General features: G+C 32.7%; 1 protein-coding gene across 2 annotated transcripts in view; it reads right to left on the reverse strand.

Moving 5' to 3' along the window:
• agap1 (ArfGAP with GTPase domain, ankyrin repeat and PH domain 1) overlaps positions 1–24,964 on the reverse strand; it is a 185,639-nt gene that overhangs the window by 89,069 nt on the left and 71,606 nt on the right. For both annotated transcript variants that reach the window (XM_073851257.1, XM_073851258.1), the window contains 4 exons: positions 22,538–22,623; positions 21,759–21,900; positions 17,835–17,969; positions 1,338–1,465 (listed from right to left, as the gene is read on the reverse strand). In XM_073851257.1, coding sequence (XP_073707358.1) covers positions 1,338–1,465; positions 17,835–17,969; positions 21,759–21,900; positions 22,538–22,623 — 491 coding nt within the window. The remainder of the gene's footprint in view (positions 1–1,337; positions 1,466–17,834; positions 17,970–21,758; positions 21,901–22,537; positions 22,624–24,964) is intronic.

Consider the following 24,964-nt stretch of genomic DNA (forward strand, 5'->3'; position numbering starts at 1 on the left):
GCGCCATCGTGTGGTCGGACAACATTGCCTCTTAATTATTCTGCCATTGGTGCAATTACAATGTATCTAATATTTTTATAAAAAAATCGCCATACCTCGATTTAATAAATTAAATCGTCTTAAAACGTAAATTCGAACTAATCGAAAGAATCGCCCAGCCCTACTGGGTCCTACTGCAGCGATGTAGGATGATTTTAAAATATTTTTTAAAGTTGAGGGACAAGATAAGATGGGAATTTTTCGACATACCCCAACTGTTTTGAACCAACGATGCACAGACTACTCATACACATCGCAGAGAGAGACAAGACAAGCATTTGAGGTTAAAAAGTTTATAAAAAATAAATAAATAACCGCTCGTTTCGCTAAATAAGACCATTTTTCCTCGGCTGGGAACTTTTACAGCAGCATTTGGGATTGTTTGAAGTTGCATTTAAACTGCATTTTGGAAGTTTAAACTCAGGGCACCATAGAAGTCCACTATATGGAGAAAAATCCTTAAATGTTTCCTTAAAAAAAAATATTTCTTTACGACTGAAGAAAAGAAAGACATGCACATCTTGGATGACAAGGGGGTGAGTACATAAGACCCTTTTTCCTCAGCTGGGATCGTTTACAGCCACATTTGGGATCATTTGAAGCTGCATTTAAACTGCATTTTGGAAGTCGAAACTCGGGGCACCATAGAAGTCCACTATATGGAGAAAAATCCTGAAATGTTTTCCTCAAAAAACATAATTTCTTTACAGCTAAAGAAAGAAAGACATGCACATCTTGGATGACAAGGGGGTGGGACATCTGTAAAATTTTGTTCTGGGAGTAAACTTCTCCTTTAAGTAGCATGGGTATATTTGTATCAATAGCCAAAAATAGATTGTATGGGTCAAAATTACAGATTTTTCTTTTACGCCAAAAATTGTTAGGATATTAAGGAAAGATCATGTTCCATGAAGATATTTAGTAAATTTCCTATCGTAAATTTTACCATAATGTACATTTCCTACCCAATTCTGATTCCGGTAAATATATCAAAACTTATTTTTTTAATTAGTAATACGCATTGCAAAGAACTTTAAAGGCAATTTTGTCAGTTCTTCATATATTGTTTTTGCACCCTCAGATTCCAGATTTTTAAATAGCTGCATCTTGACCAAACATTGTCCTATCTTAACAAAACATACATCAATGGAAAGCTTATGTATTCAGCTTTCAGCCTTCTGCATATATCTCAATTTCACAAAATTGACCCTTATGACTGGTTTTGTAACTCAGTGTCACAAATGGGTTCTACATAAGCTAAAAGATTTTTTAATGTGTTGTAAATGTGTGAGACTCACCTGGCTGATATGCACTGCAGACACAGGAGCTGCGCAGACGGAGGAGTGGCTTGGAGAATTGGGCAGTGACTTACAAGGTCCGATTGACAGTTGCTGTTTCTTCCGGGTCGCAACTATTTTCTGAGCCACTGAAATGACAAAGAAATGGAAAAGGTCAGGGGGAATTTATGTACTACGGAGAAAGACCTAAAGCAAGAAAACTGTTGCAGTAAACACAGCGGCAGTTCAGTCTGTAGTCAGACGAGTAAAGTGGTTCACTTCATTACCCCTCATGAGAGTGTGTATGGAATCGCTAACCCAGGCCGCCCCTAATTCGCCCATCACTCTCCTCCGCAGGCCGGCACTCGCCCCGCTCTCAAAGCCTCCAAGGCCCATTATTTCAACATTTTCCCTCCCTCGTCCATTTCTCTTTTCCCTTGATGCCTAGCCCGCGCCAGGAAAAGGGCGGCGTCAGTCAATCGCTCGCCTCTGTCGCTATCGATCGGTTGACGGCCCCCGTGGCAATCTGCGCCCGGCCCGCGGAGAGATGTTCTACCGCTTTGTCATCTCGCGGCTAACGACATTGATCCCATCATGTGGAGAGAAGCTTACGGAGAAGAGCTCATTCTTTAACTCATAAATCCCTTAAAACAGACACACGCAGGGGAAAGAAGAGTAGCGAGTGGCTTTTTATTCCCTCTCAGAACTTAACAGTAACTCTTAAGTTGTGAAGTGTCAACGCAAAATTGAAATTCTCTGATTAAACACTCCTCTAAACATAATAGTGTTTAGATTCGTTTTCCCTGGAGCCTTAAGACTCGCCCTCTAGTGTTCAGAAACTTCCTCAATCCTTTAAACTGAAGTGGCTCTCGGGAGGCAGGAGGGAGTTAACGGTCCAAGTGCCCAGAACTCAATTACTCCAGCTCCCAATAAATAGGGCCGGCTCTCATCCCGCTGTAAATGAAGTCATTGTTTTAATTGGACCTATTAAATGTCTGAGTTTTAATGATGATTCCGTCATAAACATTTACCTTCAGGTGAGAGAGCACTGTCCAAGGGCAAACGGCATGCTACTCTGCTAAAAAATTCTCTCAACGCAATACTCACATGCCTTTCCTGTCCCATCTGCCGCTCCAACAGAAACGCTGTGCAGCTGTGTTTATTTAGACTCGTCGTGACACGCTACCACGCTAATCGGCTAATTATAATCATAAACGAGCATCTCCTCTCATTTGAACGGAAAGAGAGTAAAGAGAAGCTGCAACAGCGCTGACGAAAGCTGTTAAGGGGAGATGACAAATACGAATGTCCACATTAGACAAACGGAAATATGTTTTAAAAATCTAGGTTTTTAGAAAGGTAATCTTTGATTTTAAATGATTTGGAAAAACCTTTTTTAGCATCTTCCTTTTTTGTGTTTTTGTAATGTTTCTGCATGTTGGTTTCACCAGACTTACGTTTTTCCCCCTGGCAATTTATTTTTTGTAATAAAAATGTTTATTTTAATAAAATTTAAGGTAATAGCTTTTCTTTTACAAATTTAATGAATTCTAAATTAATAAATATTATATTTTTGGGGAGTCATATCACATGACATGCTACAACCCAAACTAAAACGCTGGATTTAAAAAAAAAAAAAAAAAAAAAAAAAAAAAAACATTTGTGAGGGTCTGCAAGGGTTCCCTTCATTACATAATTTCCTTTTTTGCGTGTTTTTGTAATGTTTTTGCATGTTGGTTTCAGCAGATTTAAGTTGTTTTTGCTGGCAAAATATGCTATTTTATTTTTAAATAAAATGTTTATTTTAATAAAATAAAAAAAATAAAAAATTATTTATAATGTGTATAAAACAACTTTTTATTTGGCAAGCAGAACATGTGCATAAACTGTAAGGGAAACTAGAATTTAAAATGAAATAGTTAAATAATAAAAAAATATATAATATAATTAAAATACTCTATATTATATTACTATAAAATACTATACTATAAATAGAGCTGGGCGGTATGACCAAAAATTTATATCACGGTATTTTTCAAAATTATACGGTATCACGGTATATGACGGTATTTTTTTTTTTCATGCATGACTAGGTGTTAACCACATTTCCTAATAAATTAGAGAATAATTACTGCAGTATATTGGCTTACATTGACTGGACTAGTATTAACCCAGGTTTGATTGGTCTCACAAAATGCTGCTGTTCACAAAGAAGTGACAGTGGCACTCATAATTGTAATGAGGTGAAGAAATCAGAATTCATGATTTGCAGTCAAAATACACAACACTTTATTGTGCATTCTTCACAAGTTCACATTTACAAGTCTACGCGTTTCTCTTCCAGCAGGAGGCGCTGTCAGAATGGTAGTATACAAAGTAGCGCAACAAATGATTTTGAAACGTGCAGCGCTCATATTTATTCAATAGGCTGTATGCACGGCGGTGAATGACGTACTTCCGGTGGAATATAAGGATGCTGGATTATTTCCGTTCCGGCGCGATTGTAGAGTGCTGTGTACTATTTTTTCTAATAACTTGTATTGTCTTCTATACTACGGTAACGTTAGTCACAAAAACAGACTCCACTCATATTGTTGATGCTTATTTGCTTTATTATATTAAATAAACATATAAAATGACATCTAAACGTATGAAAGTATCTTTTCAAAGACTTTTCTAGCCACCACTGCTGTGTGCCGCAGTGTACAGCATCTGCTAAATTTAACACTTTTCTAAGTTTCCACGCGTTTCCTAAAGAATGTGTGATTATAAAACCAACTTTGCCGCCTTGTATCTCCATTACTGTTTCAGCTATAATTAGCAGTGATAATGCAGTGATATTCATCTGTCGTAGAACTGCATTACATTTTTTATTCTTATTATTTTGTACAATAATCATCCATACTAGCTAAGATAACAGCTGTGGTTATCCAAGCTGAACAGTGGTAACGTTAGAAAAGTAAAAACTGAACTGGACTGAACATGTCCAACAGAACTTTGAACGTCGCTTTTAAGCTACTCTACTCTCAGTTGGTGTGGAGTCTCTGCTTTCCTCATAGAGCGGTAGCAGTGAGCTTTCACTGAGATCTCATTTGTGGCCCTGATTTTACCTGACACTTTCAGACAAAATTACAAACACGCCTGCTGCTGGACGAATCGTAAAAAAATAATAGCAGTTCAGTTCAGGCGGTTCAGGTTAGCTGAATTTACCTTCATAATTGCACAGATACGAAGACACATAAAACTTGAAACCTCTCTCAAGTTTGCTCTGTGGCGTTGTACTGCACATCAGTGATTGTACATTTGGGCAACTCTTGCAAACACCGAGTAAAATTCGTCGACTCTGCCATAATCGCGTTTTTCTCCGCTTCAAACCTCTCCAACCGGAAACGGAATAGCAGCCTTGCGTCAAACGCGGAAGTACGCGTGCATAGAGCCTATGGATAGCCTTTTGAAGTTTCATCGCAATTCTTGTCTTTCAGTCCCCACATTTTAGACCACCTGAAATCATAATTATGACTTTCATAACCCCCTAATAACACTGCAGTCATCAATGAAAATTAAGAGCTTTATTTAAGACTTTCAAAAACAAACCTTACACAAAATACGTTTATTTTTTATTTTTTTCCCCACCATGTTCGGGGCACAAGAAAAATATTAAGGGACTAAATTAATATCAGCATATGAAGTATAATCGTCTCTCATTGTCTGAAAGAATGCACATCAGATGCTGAAAGTCAGTTTTTACTTTCACTTTAACATATTGATCAGTTTCCACGTTGCTTGTGTGATATCCATTGGCTTTAAAACATAAATATTAATAAAAATACAGTATATAGAAAAGACATATCTTTAAAATATTGCGACGTAACACCAACGTAAAGCCATTGTTTTTCTCTCACTGAAAGCTACATCTGTCTGCGCACAATGCGCCGATCTCTGCTCTCATCACTGCAGACACACCCCCTCTTGAAATTTCGGCATTACAAGTTTTGCAAATAGCTAACCCTGGGTCTTTCTCAGATATACTGAAATACGTCCACACCTCAGATGTGTTGCTTCAGACAAGCACGTGCAAGCTGCGGTTTCTGTTTGCGTCAACATACGTGTTCCCAGCGCTTTGTACGCACACACTCACCGGTATTGGGGTATATGAAAAATGAATATCATTAAAAAAAAAAACACCGGTATTCGGTATGAAAAGGTATACCGCCCAGCCCTAACTATAAATAAAAAATTTGATCAGAAAAAGAAAAAATCATGGGAGCTATATAATCTTTTAACATATTTTAATCAAGTTAACCCAAAACGAAAGATAAAGAAAATATTGTGTTATGCAGAATACAGGAAGTCATACAGATTTTATGGATTTTATGGAAGCCTGTTTCCGCAACTAAATAAAAAATACATTTTTTTGCAACATTTTCTCTCACAATTTTGACATCTTTGCTTGCAATTCTTACTTTTTTTCTTATAAACAGGCAATTCTTTTTTCTTTAATTCTTTTAATGAGGCTTTTTTTATTCATTATAATATCAGGCCAGATGTAATCACCCTGACATTTTTTACTTTACACCCCTCAAAAAATATAAATATTGATTTTACATCAGAAATGATACTAAAAATATACTGAACATAGAAACACATTACATTAATAGATCAGTACAAAGAAATGAGCAGTATGCCACTGATCCTTATGTTAACAGCAATGCAGCAATTCGGCTCCAAAACTTGCAGTGGCTTTCATGAAAATACTTATCAGTGACTCTTGTTATCACCTAGAATCTTCTCGAGAGCTTTATAATGACCATTCATAATGAGTCAAGCCATTTAAGTATTATTAGACAATAGTACTGCAGGAGCATGGAGGTGGTGAGAGATATATGTCCACAGATCCCTCTCCAGACACCCCTGCTGTATTTTACTTTAAGTGTTAAGAGCAGTTATGATAAGACTGGGTTAAATATTTAAACTGCACAGCTAATACAATTTAACTTTGACTATCAATCTTGGCTCCCCTGTGAGAGGCAGCCATTTATCCTGCCGGAAACATTTCCCGTTTGATCAGATTTATGGCAGGTGGCCTGAACACCGCAGACAGGAGAAGCAGAAGCATAGCCATCACAGAGAAGGACCATTCACCCTACTGGAGCTACTCTTTTGTATAGATTTAGAAAATTGTGGCTACTATTAAAACCACTAAGAATACTGCTATCAAAAATATATTGGTGACACTTGTCAGTAGTTATTGTTACATTATTTCCACACTTATAAAATGCTGCCTTTGCTTCAGCAAATGGCAAAATATCCAGTTATAATACATTTGATTATATGTTGCAGTTGGGACAAGGTGAATATCAATAACCAGGTTTTAATCTATGTATACAATCCGTATCAGATTATTATGGGGATATCAAACTAAAAATACTGGATAGAAACAATAAAATTATTAAAAATTATACATACATGGAAACTATAATTAAATAATGTATTACATAATACGAATACTATACTATATACCACTATAAAATTCTATACTATAATTAGTAAGTTTGATCAGATGAAAATACTAGCCTTATACAATATTTGTCAGTGTGTTTTGTCAAAACTGTAAGTAATTTATTACTTATTATTACATATTAAAGGTTAAATAGTGAACCCAAAATGAAAAATAAAGAAAAATGGTCTATTGTGTTATGCAGGATAAAGGAAGTCATACAGATTTGGAACAACATAAGGGTAAATAAAATAATTTTTGATCATTATATTTGAATATAAATTCCGTTTTATGGAAGCGCGTTTCCGTCACGTATGTCACAATTCTGACTTTTTTCTCACAATTGCGAGTTTACATCTTGCAATTCTGACTTTGTTTCTCAGAATTTCTTGATACATTCTTGTAATTCTGACTTTTTTTCTCAGAACTGTGAGATACAAACTCGCAACTGCCAATTATAAATTCAGAATTGTGGGATATAAACTCACAATTGTGAGAAATGAAGTCAGAATCGAAAAATTTAAACAGGCAATTCTGACTTTTTTCTAACAGTTGCGAGTTTAAACCTCGCAATTCTGACTTTGTTTCTCAGAATTGCTTGATACAATCTTGGAATTCTGACTTTTTTTCTCAGAACTGCGGGATATAAACTCGCAATTGTGAGAAATTAAGTTAGAATCGCAAGATATAAACAGGCAATTCTGACTTTTTTTCCTCACAATTGCGAGTTTACATTTCACAATTCTGATTTGTTTCTCAGAATAGCATGATACAATCTTGGAACTTTTTTTTTCTCAGAATTGTATGATATAAACTCACAATTGCAAGAAATAAAGTAAAAATTGCGATTCAGAAATTTTCCTTAAAAATTGCGCGATATAAACCCCCCAAATGTGAGTTATAAAGTTAGAATTGCGTTATTTAAAGTCAGAATTACGGCATGTAAACTCACAATGGCAAGAAATAAAGAGAGAATTGTAAAATATAAACTTGCTATTCTGACTTTTTTTTAGAAATGGGTCAGAACTGCAAGATAAAGTCAGAATTGCAAAATATAAACTCACAATTGTGGAAAAATAAAGTCGGAATTGCAAGATATAAACTCGTAATTCTGACCTTTTTTCTCTCAATTGCAAGTTCATAACTCGCAATTGTTTTTTTCTCAGAATTGTGAGATATAAACTCTTTTTGTGAGTTATAAAGTCCAGTTCTGAGGGGAAAAAAAGACAGATTTTTCCTTAGAATTGTGAGTTTATACCTCACAACTCTGACTTTGTAACTTACAATTGTGAGAAAAAGCCAGAATTGCGAGATGTGAACTCGCAATTGCGAGAAAAAAGTTCAGAATATCTTTTTTCTTTTTTATTCTATGGCAGAAACGGGCTTCCATACCATTTTATTTCCCCAGAAGTGAAAATTTTGTTCTCTTGAATTTCTTTCTTTCTCTTTCTTTCTTTCTTTCTTTCTTTCTTTCTTTATTTTTGGCAGAAATTACATTTAGAACTTGTATGGAAATACAATACTGTGTTGAAAAATATATGTATTATTATTATTATTATTATTATTATTATTATGTATAATAGACAGCATTATTTATTATTCCCATCTGTTGATTTGTACTACCAGATAATCATCCATTTGCACTAATAATCCACTGTCATTACCTTGCTCTGATTTATTGGCCATGTTGCTGTGTTTATTTATTCACTCAATTATACTTTGTCGAGGTCAACAGATCAGAAAACCATGTTGAACAAAGACCTGGACCCCCGACTCAGCAACACAGGTTGTGACCTCACTTCTAAACGCTGAGCTGATACAACAGACTGACCTTTATTCTCGACCCCCAGAGAGAAATGAGGAAAGAGGAAAAGAGACTACATTGTGCGAAGTAAGAATGGCCAGAACAGGTAAGTCGGACTAAATAAAGACACAGGTACGTTTATTAGGCTGCTGTCAGAGCGGTTAGCAGCAGTGTGCTATAAATATTAGCTAATGAGTTGGAGGAGAGCAGGGCAGATGAGCCACCCGCCAGGAATCTTGTATAAAGGTCAAAGAGCTCCTGCTCTTACTGTTGAGTAATTAGACCTGCTATACAAGACACAAAATACACACTTATGTAAACAGCATTCATATTGCTTCTAGATGTTACTACACTTTGAGTGGAGTTAAACTGTGGCAAATTCATTTGAATGAGTATGATATAGAAAGGCACACACCTCTCAGAAAAGGTCTAACAGCTGAAAATGCATATCAGAGCAAAAACCTGTCCTGAGGTCAAGATAACTGCCTGTAGAGCTCAGTGACATACTTGCGTTAAGGCAATGATCTAGGGAAGAGTTCAGAAAAAAATCTGCTGCACTGAAGGTTCACAGAAGCATTATCCATAATGGAAGACGATTGGAACAACTAGGACTCTAGAAAATGTCTGCCAGCCCCCATCCAAGCTGACAGAGCTTGAGAGGTGAAAAGGTGAGGCAAAGAATGGCAGATAATTGCCAAATGCAGATGTGCAAAGCTTGTCACATCATACCCAAAAAGACTTGAGGCTTTAAAGGTGCTTCAACTATGTACTGAGTTAAGGGTATGAATACTTATGCAATGTACTTATTTCAGTGTTTTATTTTTAATACATTTGTAAAAATTGCAAATCTGGTTTTTGCTTTGTCATTATTATGGTGTATGGAGTGTAAGTTGATGTGGGGAAAAACTAATTTAAAGCAGTTTAACATAATGCTGCAACAAAACAAAACGTGACAAAAATGAAGGGGTATGAATACTTTTGCAAGGCACTGTATGCTCATCAAAGCTGCATAATTATTGTTATTATCAATGTTGGAAACAGTTGTGCTGCTTAATAATTTATTTAGAACCTGTGATTCTTTTTCACAATTCTTGATAAATAAAAGGTTAAAAAGAACAACATTTGTTCAAATATTCTTTTCTAACAATTTAAGTATTTGCTATCACTTTCTATCAATTTAACACATCATTGGTGAATAAAAATATTAATTTCTTAAAAAAAAAAAAAAGAAAGAATAAAAATGTACTGACCACAAACATTTAGATGGTAGTTTATAATGATTTTTATTTTTAGAAAATAATTGATTATATTGTTCTTTTCAACTTTTTATTTGTTAAAGAATCACAGGATCCAACAAAATATTAAGCAGCACAACTGTTTTCGACATTGATAATAAATCAGCATGTTAGAATGATTGCTTAAGAATCATGTGACACTGAAGACTAGAGGTAATGATGCTGAAAATTCAGGAATACATTTTTTTAGCTGTATTTTTGATCAAATAAATGCAGCCTTAATGAGCATAAGAAACGTCTTCAAAAACAATAAAAAATCTTACTATTCCCAAACTTTTGAGCAGTGTATTTATCTACAGTACATTTAAATTAGTTAATGTATGAAGTAGAGCTGTTACTTTGCTCAAAAATATAATCACACTTATATTATTACCCTCTTGCACTTTCATACAAACATAAATAAAGACAATATCAACTGGCATGGTTTGTTTGTTTGGCTCTATTACACTGTTATTTGAGTAGACTATCTTAATAGAGATTGCTAAACCCCACAACATACATATTTAGTGTTTTCCCTGATGTAAACCACGTTCACGTGGGATGCCAGGTTGAAAAGATTAAATAAACCACTAGCCAGAAAATGTATTACTTAATGAGGAAAGCTTTGATTGGGAGGGAAAAAAAACTCTTGATATTTGGCAACCACAACCATAAAGGGTTGTGGAAGCTTGTTATCAATGCAAAACACAAATGACAATTTAAAATGACGATTCTGCTTAATAAAAAGAGAAAAGTAGAAATCATGATAATGACTAAAATATGATTTATCATGTAGCCCTACACTCTTAAAACTAAAGTTGCTTTAAAAGGTTGCCATAGATAGAGCAACCATTTTTGGCTCCACAAAGAACCATTCAGTCAAAGGTTCTTTACCTTTTTATAATCTGAAGAATTTTCTTTCATAACCTTCTGTGAAACAGTAGGGTTCTTCAGATGTTAAAGGTTCTTTATGGAACCATTTAGACAAAAAAGGGTTTTTCAATGGCATCGTGAAGCATCGTGAAGTGTAGTATGAGGTATCATGAACTAACATGTACAACTTTTATTAATCTACATTATTGTCAGTACAATTTTTTTTTAAAGAAAGTACAGAAATTTCAATTGCTTAATTTCAATTAAGAAATGTAGTCTCCAAACTTGTTCATAACATATTAACTAATGCTAATTTACTCTATGCAAAGTTAATAATGTATTTAGTATATAAAGAAATTAACATTTACAAAGACAAATAATTGCTAGTTTGTGGTTTAACTTTAACATTTTAGGTTGAACTTTCAAAAGCACTAATAAAATAAAACCAAAATACTAATATAGTATTAGGTGCTCTTGTGAACATGCGTCAAAGACTGACATGGAAGAGAAGAAATTGTTTAATAAAGTCATTATTTTGGTTTTCTTTGCTCACAAAAAGTATTCTCATACAGTAGCTTCGTAAAATAATGGTTGAACCACTAATGTCACATGAACTATTTTAACAATGTCCTTACTACCTTTCTGGGCCTTAAAAGTGGTAGTTCTATTGCTGTCTATGCAGGGTCAGAAAGCTTTTGGATTTCATAAAAAATATCTTAATTTGTGTCTTAAAGATAAACAACGGTCTTACAGTTTAGGAACGACATGAGGGTGAGTAATTAATGACAGACTTTTCATTTTTGGGTGAACTATCCATTTAACTAATAAACTCCAATGCAAAATCGATAACACAATTAAAAAGTGATGGTCAAACCATAGGGGGCCTAAGAAAGAGATACAGATATAAATAGAGAGATTGTAAGAGAGAGAGGAAGTGCACAGCAGACCTCGTTAGATGTTAGCGTACGCTAACAAAGCTCTACATCCTCACTCTGACATTGTGACAAGCCAGCTAGCGTGAGGGGAAGAATGGGGAGGGGGGTAATTAGGATAATTAAATTAGCACGCTGATGGACGCAGGCTGGGGAGCTGTCAGGACCCCTCACCTCTACTGAAGAACCACTGACAAACACATACACACACTCTGCAGGCGTAGAAATACACACGCAGCCACATCCACAAGCACTCTCAGACTCTATTTGAACAGTTGGCACACATAGGAAAGCACAAAAACACACGTGACCTACTGGGGTAAACCCTCAGCTGACCCTGACCGAATAAATTGCCTGACTTTATTTCTCCACTGGCCATCTCGTAAACACTTTGTTACATAAATCTAATGCAGATAACTACTGCACCAATTATTTTTAATGGTTAATGTTCTTGTTATTTGCGTGTTGGCATCTCTATGATTCTGGGAAAGCTATGCAACTCGCTCGCCTGCATTATTTGATTTATGGCAATTCAGGTCATTATATTACTGCATGCTCAACCAAAGACAATGATCATTTATTAGAGGCAAAAGGCCATGAGGAGCCGGGGCCCTGTTCTTAAACATGAGCAAACTTGTATATATAGACTTTTGTCCCATTAGGAATTATGAATTTGAGAGAGTAATAATTGATTGTGACAGAAAGTAACCCAGGGTGATCAAACATGCATAAAACTGCATTGCAAATCAATCGGCACGATGCTTTAAAAAAAATCTATTTTCCTGATAAACTGCACTTTCATTAATACTCCACTGAATCTCTCAAATCAATCGAGAACTAACAAAGCAGAACTGCTTTAAGAAAAACGATCCTGGTATTTACAACGATAGTGTATCACAATATTTAATACATGTTGAAAAACATGTTTAAATATAAAATATGGCAAAATTATATATAAAAAAAAATTATTAAAAGGATTATTTTTTCTTTTTAAATTTGACACATTTTTCACAGTTGCTCCACACCTTTTTGATAAAATCTGTATTATATTGTTATATTTTATATTGTATATTATTATATTATATTATATTATATTATATTATGTTATATTATGTTATATTATATTATAACAACAGCCAGATTGGACTTTTTTGGACATTATTTTGCTTCTCATTTAAATACTACAATACCACAAACACACACACACACACACACACACACACACACACACACACAAATAGAAAGAAAAATCGATTAAAGGCATGAATATATATTTTATTTTTATATATACACTACTAGTCAAAAGTTTTTGAACAGTAAGAAATTGAATCTCCTTTGCTCACCAAACCTGCATTTATTTGATCCAAAGTACAGCTGAAAACTGAAAAAAAATTAACATATTTTTACTACTTAAAATAACCTTTTCTATTGTAATACATTATAACATTTATTAATAATTTACAATTTATTGCTGTGATTTTAAAACTGAATTTTTAGCATGATTACTGCAGTCACACGATCCTTCAAAAAGTTAAAAAGAACTGAGTAGAAGTTTTTTTTAGGTTTCCTTGACGAATATAAAGTTCAGAAGAACAGCAATTAGCTGAAATAGAAATCTTTTGTAATTAAAAAAAAATATTAATGTCTTTATCATCACTTTTGATCAATTTAAAGCATCCTTGCTAAATAAAAGTATTGATTAATTTCTAGAATTTCTCTACAAATAAAAAAAAAATATATGTAGTGTATAATACACTATTACAAAAGCTTTTTATTTCAGATAAATGCTGTTCTTTGAATCTTTCTATTCATCAAAATACTGAAAAAAGGGTACTCAACTGTTTTTAGCATTGATAACAATATTAAAAATGTTTCTTAAACAGCAAATCATCATTAGAAGGATTTCTGAAGGATCATGTGACACTAAATACAGCAGAAATTATGCTGAAAATTTAGCTTTTATCACAGGAATTAATAACATTTTAAAATATAATCAAATAGAAGGCAGTTATTGTAAATAGTAAAAATATATATAAAAAAAACATTACCAGTCATAAGTTTTTGAACAGTATGATTTTTAGTGTATATTATATTTTATATAAATATTGTGCAAAGTCACTCTTTTGCAAAATACACACCTTTCTGATAAAACAATGGTGTAGTATTACATTAATTGTATTACATTATATTTTAACAAAACCAGTTTGGATCTTTTCTCATAAACTACTAAAATGACATTATTCATGTGTGATATGATAATGGCGCCAAACACACTTAAGATCAGTTCATACTGTTTCTACTTTGACTACTTTGACCACTTTAAATATTAACTGCTATTGTCCAGTTCTCTCACGAATCATACAGCGCCTGTAAATCTGCAGTGAGCCAATGAATAAAACTCTTTAATTATGGTCACATGTGCATTAATGACAGCTCATGCACTGCTCTGATGCAAAAATAGGCCCAAATCAGGCAAACAAAATGACAGGAGTGTGCACAGACACACACACACACACACACACAGACACACACACACACACACACACACACACACACACACACACACACAAAAACACACCTCTGGGCAGTTGCTATGCTATCAATGCAACACAAAACATTAAAATAATCATTTTGGTACTCATCAATAAATTCCACTACAGTGGATAATTAGAATGCATGATTAATTGAGGATAATGAAATGAGAGATGCGAGGAGACAGCGTCAGTAATGATCAGGAATTTAGCCTTTTCTTGCTCTCATTTAGTGCTACTGATGAGCTTGGCCATCATACAGACATGCACCCACTCTTTTTATACACACACACACACACACACACACACAGTTAAATTACAGCAGTCTTGGCTGCAGCCAACAGTGTAATAATTAAGAAGATAATAGCTGAGCGTTTAGAGTGTAAATCTCCGTCCTGGATGGAGCACTGAACGCTTCAGCCTGCCCAACCCCTCCGAAGAGCTGCGTACATCTGCCACACGTGTATGAAAATACACAATACCACATGCAAACCACATCAGTGTGTCCAGATATGAATATACAAACACAATAGAGTTACTTATAAAAACACACAAACGCCACAACAACAAACATTCACTGAATATCAATATGGAAGATTAACTGGGCGCAGGGAAAGATTGCAAAAGTGTAAATTTAAATTAAACGGTTGGTATTGGGTTTCCATTTCTTTTCACAATATTCTCTCATGTTTCTTCATGTCTATATAATGGATGCTTGTTGCTGGCAAGATCAAATTTGTTAGCATTGTTTCCAGCAGGCCCCAGCTTCTCCAACCCATCATCGCAGCTCAGACCAAGCTCTCCCACCACTCTACATAACGGATCATACTTGCCCAGGTCCAGGCATTCTTCATTTTGTTCCTCAGTGGGGACAGAAGAACCAGTTCCATTCAAACAGATCTTTAAGAAATAACCTGAAGGTTCACTTATGAGGACTGACACACACACGCGTTTGCTGCTTGTATTTACTGTACCTTTAAAGCATTACGATAAGATGTTTAATGCTTTTTAAAGAATTCTCTTTTGCTCAAGAAAGCCTGCATTTATTTGATCCAAAGTACAATAAAAACTAACATTTTGAAATATGTTTACTTTTTAAAATAACTGCTGTCTGTTTGAATGTATATTACAATGTAATTTATTACTGTGGTCAAATCTAAATTTTCACCATCATTACTCCAGTCTTCAAGTGTCACATGATCCTTCAGAAATCATTCTAATATGCTGATTTGCTGTTCAAGAAACATTTTTTATTAGCTGCGTAACCTATTTCAAGATTCTTCGCTGGATAAAAAAAATCCAAAGATCAGCATTTATCTGAAATAAAAAGCTTTTGTATTTTTTTTTTTGTGAAAAGAAATTATATAAACTAACACTTATTTTGCAAGGATGCTTTAAATTGATTAAAAGACTTATCTATTTCAGATAAATGCTGTTTGAACTTTCTATTCATCAAAGAAACTTGAAAAAAATTCTACTCAGCTGTTTTCAACATAATAATAATAGTAATAATAATAATAAATGTTTTTTCAGCAGCAAATCAGAATATTATAATGATTTCTAAAGGATCATGTGACTGGAGTAATGATGTTAAAAATTCAGCTTTGAAATCACAGGAACAAATTACATTTTAAATATATTCAAACAGAAATCTGTTTTTTAAATAGTACAAATATTTCAATATATTCACTTTTTTTTTTAAAAACCTTCAAAAATCCTTAAAAAAATGTTCAAAAACTTTTGACTGGTACTGTAGTTGACAGTGTTCATCAAATTATTATTACATTCTGCACCATATTTACTTCACCTGTTATTAAAAATATACTTGTTTAGGTAAAAACAAATTCATAGATATTACCGTTTAAAAGTTCAGTTTGAAAGAAGTGTCTTGTGTTCATCAAGACCGCATTTATTTGAACAAAAAGTAAAAACCCTACAGTAAAATCAATACAATTGTGAAATATTATTACAATTCAAAACAACTGGTTTCTATTTTAATATATTTTAATATGTAATTATTCTTGCGATGGTAAATTTGAATTTGCAGCAGCCATTACTCCAATCTTCAGTATCACATCATTCAGACATTTATTATTATTATTATTATTATTATTACCATTATCTTTATCTGTTATCAATGCTGAAATCAGTTGTTTTGCTTAATATTTTATGGAAATGGTGATACTTTTTTTTTTTTTTTTTAAGAATTCTTTGATGAATAGGAAGTAAAAAAAAAAAGCATTTTTATTTAAAAATTACAAATGCTACTCTGTCAGTTTCTTCTTTTTCTTTTAGTTTGGACCCCAAACTATTGACACACTCCTTGTTCATTCTTAACATGGGAAACTGACTTTTTCTTGACGTTTACTGTTTAATGTGGTGAATTTATATAAAACACTTTAGTGCATCACTGTAGTGATGGTACTTCAAAAGGAAATTTGATGGCAACACTTGACTAACATGAAAATGTTAATAACATTTTTAAAAATACAGTTGTTCATTTATGGTTCATGTTAGTTCATTAACTTTATATGTTAACAAATAATATAAATAAAACAAAAACAAAATAAATAATAATGATTTAATAAATGTGGAAATTAATATTAACTAAGATTAATAAATGCTGTTAATAAAAAAAAGTATTGTTCATTCTTAGTTCATGTTAACTAATGTTAACCAATCAACCTTATTGTAAAGTGTTACCAACTAATTTCTTAAGGATTTCTTAAGAGTTTTAGTGGGATTTCAACATACTTTTTCTTTTTTTAACTGCACATGTGGATAATAACTTTACAGCACTAGCAGTTTACACAATATGCACTCGAAAACACTTGAAAGATATTTAAGCCACAAAGCACTTGCCAGGAATATAAATATAAATGTCTTGTTAAACCTCCCAGTATGATAATAAACATAGCTCAAATGGCACATCAAGTCTGTCAAAACAAACTATAAACAGAATTCCAATTTTCCAACAAGGAAAAATGTCCATAATGCTTTTACATATAATAAAATCTTCTGAAATGAGCCCCATTTCTTAACATCTTGTGCCCCCTAGTGGAACACAAAGGCTGCTTACAACTTCATCCTCACTCTATCTCTCCAAGATCATAGTGTTTTTACTCATTTCAACAGCAAGTACACAACACTACACCTGAAATGGTTAATGAAGCTCGGAAATCTACATCTCAAAGTGTCCTAGCAAAATACAGCACACTGAACAACACGGCTATCTCTATCTCAGAGCCACACAAGGCGAGATGGGCCATTTAGTCTGTAATTAAGAGCTGATTAAACCAGATTGGGTCGGCTATTCAACAGCAAAGTCACCTTGCACTTTCAGCCTCCTGTTCCTGATGCTGTAACCTACATAATGCGAAGGTAACGGCTACCCAAGCATGCACTGTTATGACCGGTGCTGCAATGAATCTCATTTAACAGAGGTGACATAATTGACACATCTGGGCAGAATGTTGGATTTAAACCACTGGCGATGACCTTGTGTTTGTTTAGGTGTTTAAATACAACTTTGCCAGTAAACTCAAACTCTTTTTACAGCAAATATATAGAGCTTACACAAGTTTTAGGATAGCATGAAGAGACTCACCATCCTGGAAGACGCGCTCAACGTTGAGGCCATAGGTAGCACAGGTTTCATAATATGTGCACCTCTTCAGGTCATTGGACAGTTTGCGAGCACGGGTGTCATCGATGACACGAGGGTTAGCTGCACTGATTGCATCTGTGAGGATGAGACAAAGAAATTTTAAAATGAAACTGGTCAGAATAACAAGATTAATAATTCATGTTTTAAGAAAATCGTTTCACCAAAAGCAAGAGGCTTCAAATTCATTGTATCTTCTAGACATATTTAATAACAAGCTAAATATGGAAACAAGCTGATGAGCTTTAGATCTAATCTTTTATTAATTAGACTGTGGCACCCTCTAGTGCTCATATACTATAAACACAGGTGGTATGATGGTATTTTTTACTTAACATTTTAAAAATATACACTACCAGTCAAAAGTTTTTGAACTGTAAGATTTGTAATGTTTATTTAAAGAAGTCTTGCTCACTAAGTCTAAATTTGATTGATCCAAAGTACATGAAAAACAGTAACATTTTGAAGTAATTTTACTATTTAAAATAACAGTTTTCTATGAGAATATATTTTAAAATGTAATTTATTTCTGTGATTTCAAAGCTGAACTTTTAGCATCATTACTCCAGTCACGTGATCCTTCAGAAATCGTTATAATATTCTGATTTGCTGTTCAAAAAACAATTATTATTACGTTGACAACAGCTGAGTAGAATTTTTTTTCAGGTTTCTTTGATGAATAGAAAGTTTAGAAGAACAGCATTTATCTGAAATAGAAACTTTTGTAACATTATAAATGTCCATATAATCACTTTTGATCAATTTCCAGCATCCTTGCTAAATTAAAGTATTGACTTCTATAATTTCTTTGCCAAAAAAAAGTTTTGAATGGTATAGTCAAGTGTATGTTACAAAAGGTTTCTATTTCAGATAAATGCTGATCTTTGAACCTTTCCATTGATTAAAGACTCCTGAAAATGTACTCAACTGTTTTAAATACTGATAATAATAATAATAATAAAAAACGTTTCATCAGCATATTAGATTGATTTCTGATCAATCATGTGACACTGAAGACTGGAGTAATGGCCGATAAAAATTCAACTTTGCATCACAGGAATAAATTGTTTTTTAAAAATATATTCAAATAGAAAATCATTATTATAAACTGCAATAATGTTACAAAAGCTTTTTATTTCAGGTGAATGCTGATCTTTGAACCTTTCTATTCATCAAAGATTCCTGAAAATGTGCTCAAATGCTTCAAATATTGATAATAATAATAAAAAAAAAAAACATTTCAGCAGCATATTAGATTGATTTTTGAAGGATCATGTGACTCTAAAGACTGGAGTAATGATGCTGAAAATTTAGCTTTGATTACAGGAATAAATTACATTTTAAAATATACTCAAATGAAAAGCAGTTATTTTAAATAGTAAAAATATTTCACAATATTACTGATTTTGCTGTATTTTGGATCAAATAAATGGAGGCTTGGTGAGCAGAGGAGAATTCTTAGAAAACAACATTCTTCTCTTTTAACTTTTGACTGGTAGTTTATATCTGCAGGCAAAAGTATAGGTCAGTAAGATTTTTTTAACCTTATAATTAACAAACAAAAACAAATATGTAACATAGTTCCTACAAAAAAATCATTCAAACATGCTAATGTATTGTCAATGCTGAAAACAGTTATGAAAAATGTCTGTGGTCAGTAAATTTTATGTTCTTTTTTTGATAAAAAGTTAAATTGATAAAAAGTGACAGCAAAGACTTACATTGTTAGAAATTATTCTGTTTTGAACAAATGCTGTTGCAACTCCCTATTTAGAAAAGAATCTTGAAAAAAAGAATCACCGGTTCCAAAAAAAAAAATTAAGCAGCACAACTGTTTCCAACATCGATAATAAAAGTAATAAATCAGCATATTAGAATGATTTCTGAAGGATCATGTGACACTGAAGACTGGAGTAATGTCCAATGAAAATTCAACTTTGCATTACAGGAATAAATTATTTTTTAAATTTATTAAAATAGAAAACCATTATTTTAAACTGTAATAATATTTCACAATATCACTGTAATGTTACAAAAGCTTTTTATTTCAGATAAATGCTGATCTTTGAACCTTTCTATTCATCAAAGATTCCTGAAAATGTACTCAACTGTTTTAAATATTGATAATAATAATAATAATAATAATAATAATAAATGTTTAATTAATTTTTGAAGGATCATGTGACACTAAAGACTGGAGTAATGATGCTAAAAATGTTGCTTTGATCACAGGAATAAATTACATTTTAAAATATATTCAAATGAAAATAAGTTATTTTAAATAGCAAAAATATTCCATAATATTACTGCTTTTGCTGTATTATGGATCAAATAAATGCAGGCTTGGTGAGCCGAAGAGAATCCTTAAAAAAAAAACATTAAATCTTTTACTGTTCAAAAACTTTTGACTAGTAGTTTATATCTGCATGCAAAAGTATGGGTCAGTAAGATTTTTTTCTTAACCTTCTAATTAAAGAATCAAAAATTTAGCATAGTTTTTACAAAAATCATTCAAATATGCTGATTTATTGTCAATGTTGAAAACAGTTTTGCAGCTTAATATTTAGTTTGAACCTGTGATATTTATTCTTTCTTTTTTTTTTCAAAGAAATACAATTTTTTTTTCACCAAGGATGTGTTATATTAATAAAACGTGATAGCAAAGACTTACATTGTTTAACATAAATTATTCTGTTTAAAATAAATTCTGTTAATTTTAACTCTTTATTTAGCAAAGAATCCTGAAAAAAAGAATCACCGGTTCCAAAAAAATATTAAGTGCACAACTGTTTCCAACATTAATAATAAAAGTAATAAATCAGCATATTAGAATTATTTCTGAAGTATCATGTGACATTGAAGACTGGAGCAATGGTCGATAAAAATTCAACTTTGCATTACAGAAATAAATTATTTTTTAAAAATATACTAAAATAGAAAACCATTATTATAAACTGTAATAATATTTCACAATATCACTGTAATGTTGACAAAAGCTTTTTATTTCAGATGAATGCTGATCTTTGAACCTTTCTATTCATTAAAGATTCCTGAAAATGTACTCAACTATTTTAAATATGATAACAATCATAAAAATGTTTCATCAGCATATTAGAATGATTTTTGAAGGATCATGTGACACTAAAGACTGGAGTAAAGATGCTGAAAATGTATCATTGACCACAAAAAAAATTACAAATATATTCAAATGAAAAGCAGTTAGTTTAAATAGTAATAAAATATATCACAATATCACTGCTTTTGCTGTATTTTAGATCAAATAAATGCAAGCTTGGTGAGCAGAAGAGAATTATTGAAAAAAAAACAAAAAAAAAACACTGAATTTCTTACTGTTCAAAAACTGCATGCAAAAGTATGGGTCAGTAAGATGAAAAATAATATTTCACAATATATCTGTTTTTTTTTCTGTATTTTTGATCACGCAAATGCAGACTTAATGAGCATAAGTGAATTATTTAAAAAACATTAAAAATCTTACTGATCCCAAACTTTTGAATGGCAGTGCATGTATGTATTATTTATTTTATTTTATTTTTTAATCATATGAATGCAGTCTTGGTATCATCAGAGACTTGAAACACACACAGACAAAAAACCTTACCAACCCCAAAGTTTTGAACAGTACTGTACATATAACATTTTTATAAATAATACTTGCCTTAATGTGTAGAGATAATGATAACATCACTCCCAGAAATATACAAGTAATTTGTGTCTAGTAGTCAAACTATAAACTTTTAAACGTTTCAATTTGTTGCCAAGCCACTGGAGACTATGGCCTTGCATTTTGAGTTGCTGTCATATGATATATCCCTTTTTTTCCCGCTCTCTCTCTCCAAGACTCACCCTGAGTTCCCACAAGCACCAGGGGCACCTCTGCTGTGTTGCGGTAGTTGGCCATGCGACTATAGTAGTGGTAGACCGTCTGAAAGCTGATCTCATCTTCCAGACTGAACACAAAAATCACCGCATCCACCCACAACGCAAACTGAGAAAGAATGATTGAGAGAGTGGGAACAATTTAGAAAGCAAGAGAGAAACATTACTCAAAACAAACATTAAGCTTCTTTGTTTAAAACAGGATTAACATTTCACAGATCCACTCACTCCTTTATATTTCATCATTTTCGCTCCCTATTTCCTATGATGAGGAAAATGATATAATCTACCTTCTTAAAGACAGAATATAAATTTTCCTTCATACGTTTTTCAGACTTTCTGAGAGACTTTACAAGCCATTTCAGTTAGGGCGAATATAAGAAACAACCAATACTCACAGGTTTGTATGGTTAATTCTGGGAATTTAAGTAACTGACTAGCGCACTCACTGAACTAGGAAGCAGATTGAGATGCACCATAAAATTCATATTTCACAGACCATGAGAAAGAGGCCAACTGAGACTTCCTGTTTGCATTTTATGACTAACAGAGAATCGGTTTGTCTAAATAAATGTTATCAACCTCATCTAAACCCCATGACATCACAGTTTCCACTCAGCTGCTTTGTAAAACAAAACTAATGTATTGTTATAGCTACGCCATCCAAAATTCAGACTAAGGCACAGCACTGTATCCGAACATCCTCTGCAAGAAAAACGCTTTGTATTTGTGGTTGTACTACCTACCTGAGCCTCCGGAGGTCCCCCTTCATCCCTGATTAGAAGGAGGTAACTTTGTCCATCCACTACAATCTCCTTTTTAAAACGTCCTCCTGTCCAACAAAAGAAGCCAATCAGTTTAAAGAGTCTGATGATTCCAATAGTCACTACTTCTAAAATGAGATGATTGGTGGACTGTTGATTGAAATGGAAACGGAGAAGGGCATGTGTATCGTTGTTATTTTTTAAATTAGTTTTTAGGAAATATAATTTGTTCTACAAATCAGAGTTTAATACTAGTAAACATACAAAAAGTATTATAAAAGATGTATTAAATAATTTAAATCAGTGTAGGATTCACTGCAGGGCTCAATCCACAACTGTCACAGATATTCACCACAATATAATATGCACACAGGGTTCAGTCAGTTTCTTTATTTATAATACATTTAATACATTATTATTTTATTTTAGCACTCAGAACTCCCTTTTCTAAATCCACATTATGCATACACTAAAGTGCCTATCATTAACACTATCTGAGTGCTCTCTACCTGACCTTTGTTTTTTTTTTAAAAAGACAAATAATCCCTGAGTCAAAAGTATTTGAACCCAAAGACTAATTAGGTGTCACCACCACAATTAGTTTTCCCAATGTCCAGTCTACTGATGGCTGAAGTGGTAAAGGTCAAAACATCTTGAGTAAACTTATGACCTGTGCCCCATCTGACATGAGAAAGCAGCGGTCAGAGATCAGAGGACAGAGAGTGTGATAGAGACTTTTCTCTATCTTTCTCTCGGGGGAAAAGGGGAGGGCGATTGTTGGTCGGTTTGCAGAAATGTAAGAGGATCAGAGGGGATTCCTGGAGATGTTAGAGGGTCTTAACCTTATCGCAGCTCTACACTGCTAATCAGCTTGTGCACCGGAGACCTGAGAGAGCTTCACGCTCGCTTTCATAGTCTGAAAAGACATTCCATGGTCGTCTGGGGACATGACCACTCAAACATGTTAAACTTTTACCCTTCACCTCTGACCTCCAGCTGTGTATCCCTTGATAACCAACAAAGACCATCAATCATACAGAGAGAGATGATTGGTTTGATGTCTCATTACAGTATTTTACTTGAAAATATTGTTGTATTTATTAGGTCTTACCTTAAACAGTGGTGATAAGTAACTAAAAAAAAAAAAAAACTAAGAAAGTAATAACTTAAGTACACTGCTGTTATATTGTGAAATATTATTACAGTTTTAAATAATGGTTTTCTATTTGAATATATTTTAAAACATTTTATTCCTGTGATGCAAAGCTGAATTTTCATCAGCCATTACTCCAGTCTTCAGTGTCACATGATCCTTTAGAAATCATTCTAATATGCTGATTTATTACTTATATTTTCAATGTTGGAAACAGTTGTGCTACTTAATATTTTTTGGAACCTGTGCTTTTTTTTTTTTTAAGGATTCTTGAATAAAAAGTTTAAAAGAACAGTATTCATTCAAAACAGAAAGCTTTTCTAAGAATATAAGTCTTTGCTATCACCTTTTATCAATTTAACAAAATATTTGTATTTTTAATAAATGCTGTTCATTTTAACTTTTTAATTATTAAAGAATCCAACATTGATAATATATCAGCATTTTAGAATGACTCTAAATGATCATTGAGGACTGGAGTTATGATGCAAAAAATTTAGCTTTGCATCACAGGAATAAATTACATTTTCACACAGAAAACAGTTATTTTACATTGACATAACATTTCACAACATTACAGTTTTTTCTGGATTTTTTTTAACAAATAAATGCAGCCTTCATGAGCATAAGAATCTACTTTGAAAAAAATATTTAAAATCTTACTGATCCCAAACCTTTGAACAGCAGTGTAAGAAAGCAAGAAAGAAACTAAAGTATCAAACTTAAAATAAACAACTTCAAATCATGTTTTTAATTTTGTAAACTTAAGATTTAAAGTGGGGTCGTGAAAAATAATAATAATAATAATAATAATAATAATATTAATCACAAACAATACTTCATTGTGAAAAGCACTCCACAATTTTTTATAACAATTATTTTGATAATTATTTAATATATATATATATATATATATATATATATATATATATATATATATATATATATATATGTGACCCTGGACCACAAAACCAGTCTTAAGTCGCTGGGGTATATTTGTAGCAATAGCCAAAAATACATTGTATGGGTCAAAATTATTGATTTTTCTTTTATGTCAAAAATCATTAGGAAATTAAGTAAAGATCATGTTACATTAAGATTTTTTGTAAAATGCCTACTGTAAACCTATCAAAATGTAATTTTTGATTAGTAATATGCATTGTTAAGAACTTAATTTGGACAACTTTAAAGGTGATTTTCTCAGTATTTTTAATTTTTTGCACCCTCAGATTCCAGATTTTCAAATAGATGTATCT

This window comes from Garra rufa, chromosome 12 (assembly GCF_049309525.1).
Source record: "Garra rufa chromosome 12, GarRuf1.0, whole genome shotgun sequence".
Lineage (NCBI taxonomy): Eukaryota > Metazoa > Chordata > Actinopteri > Cypriniformes > Cyprinidae > Garra > Garra rufa.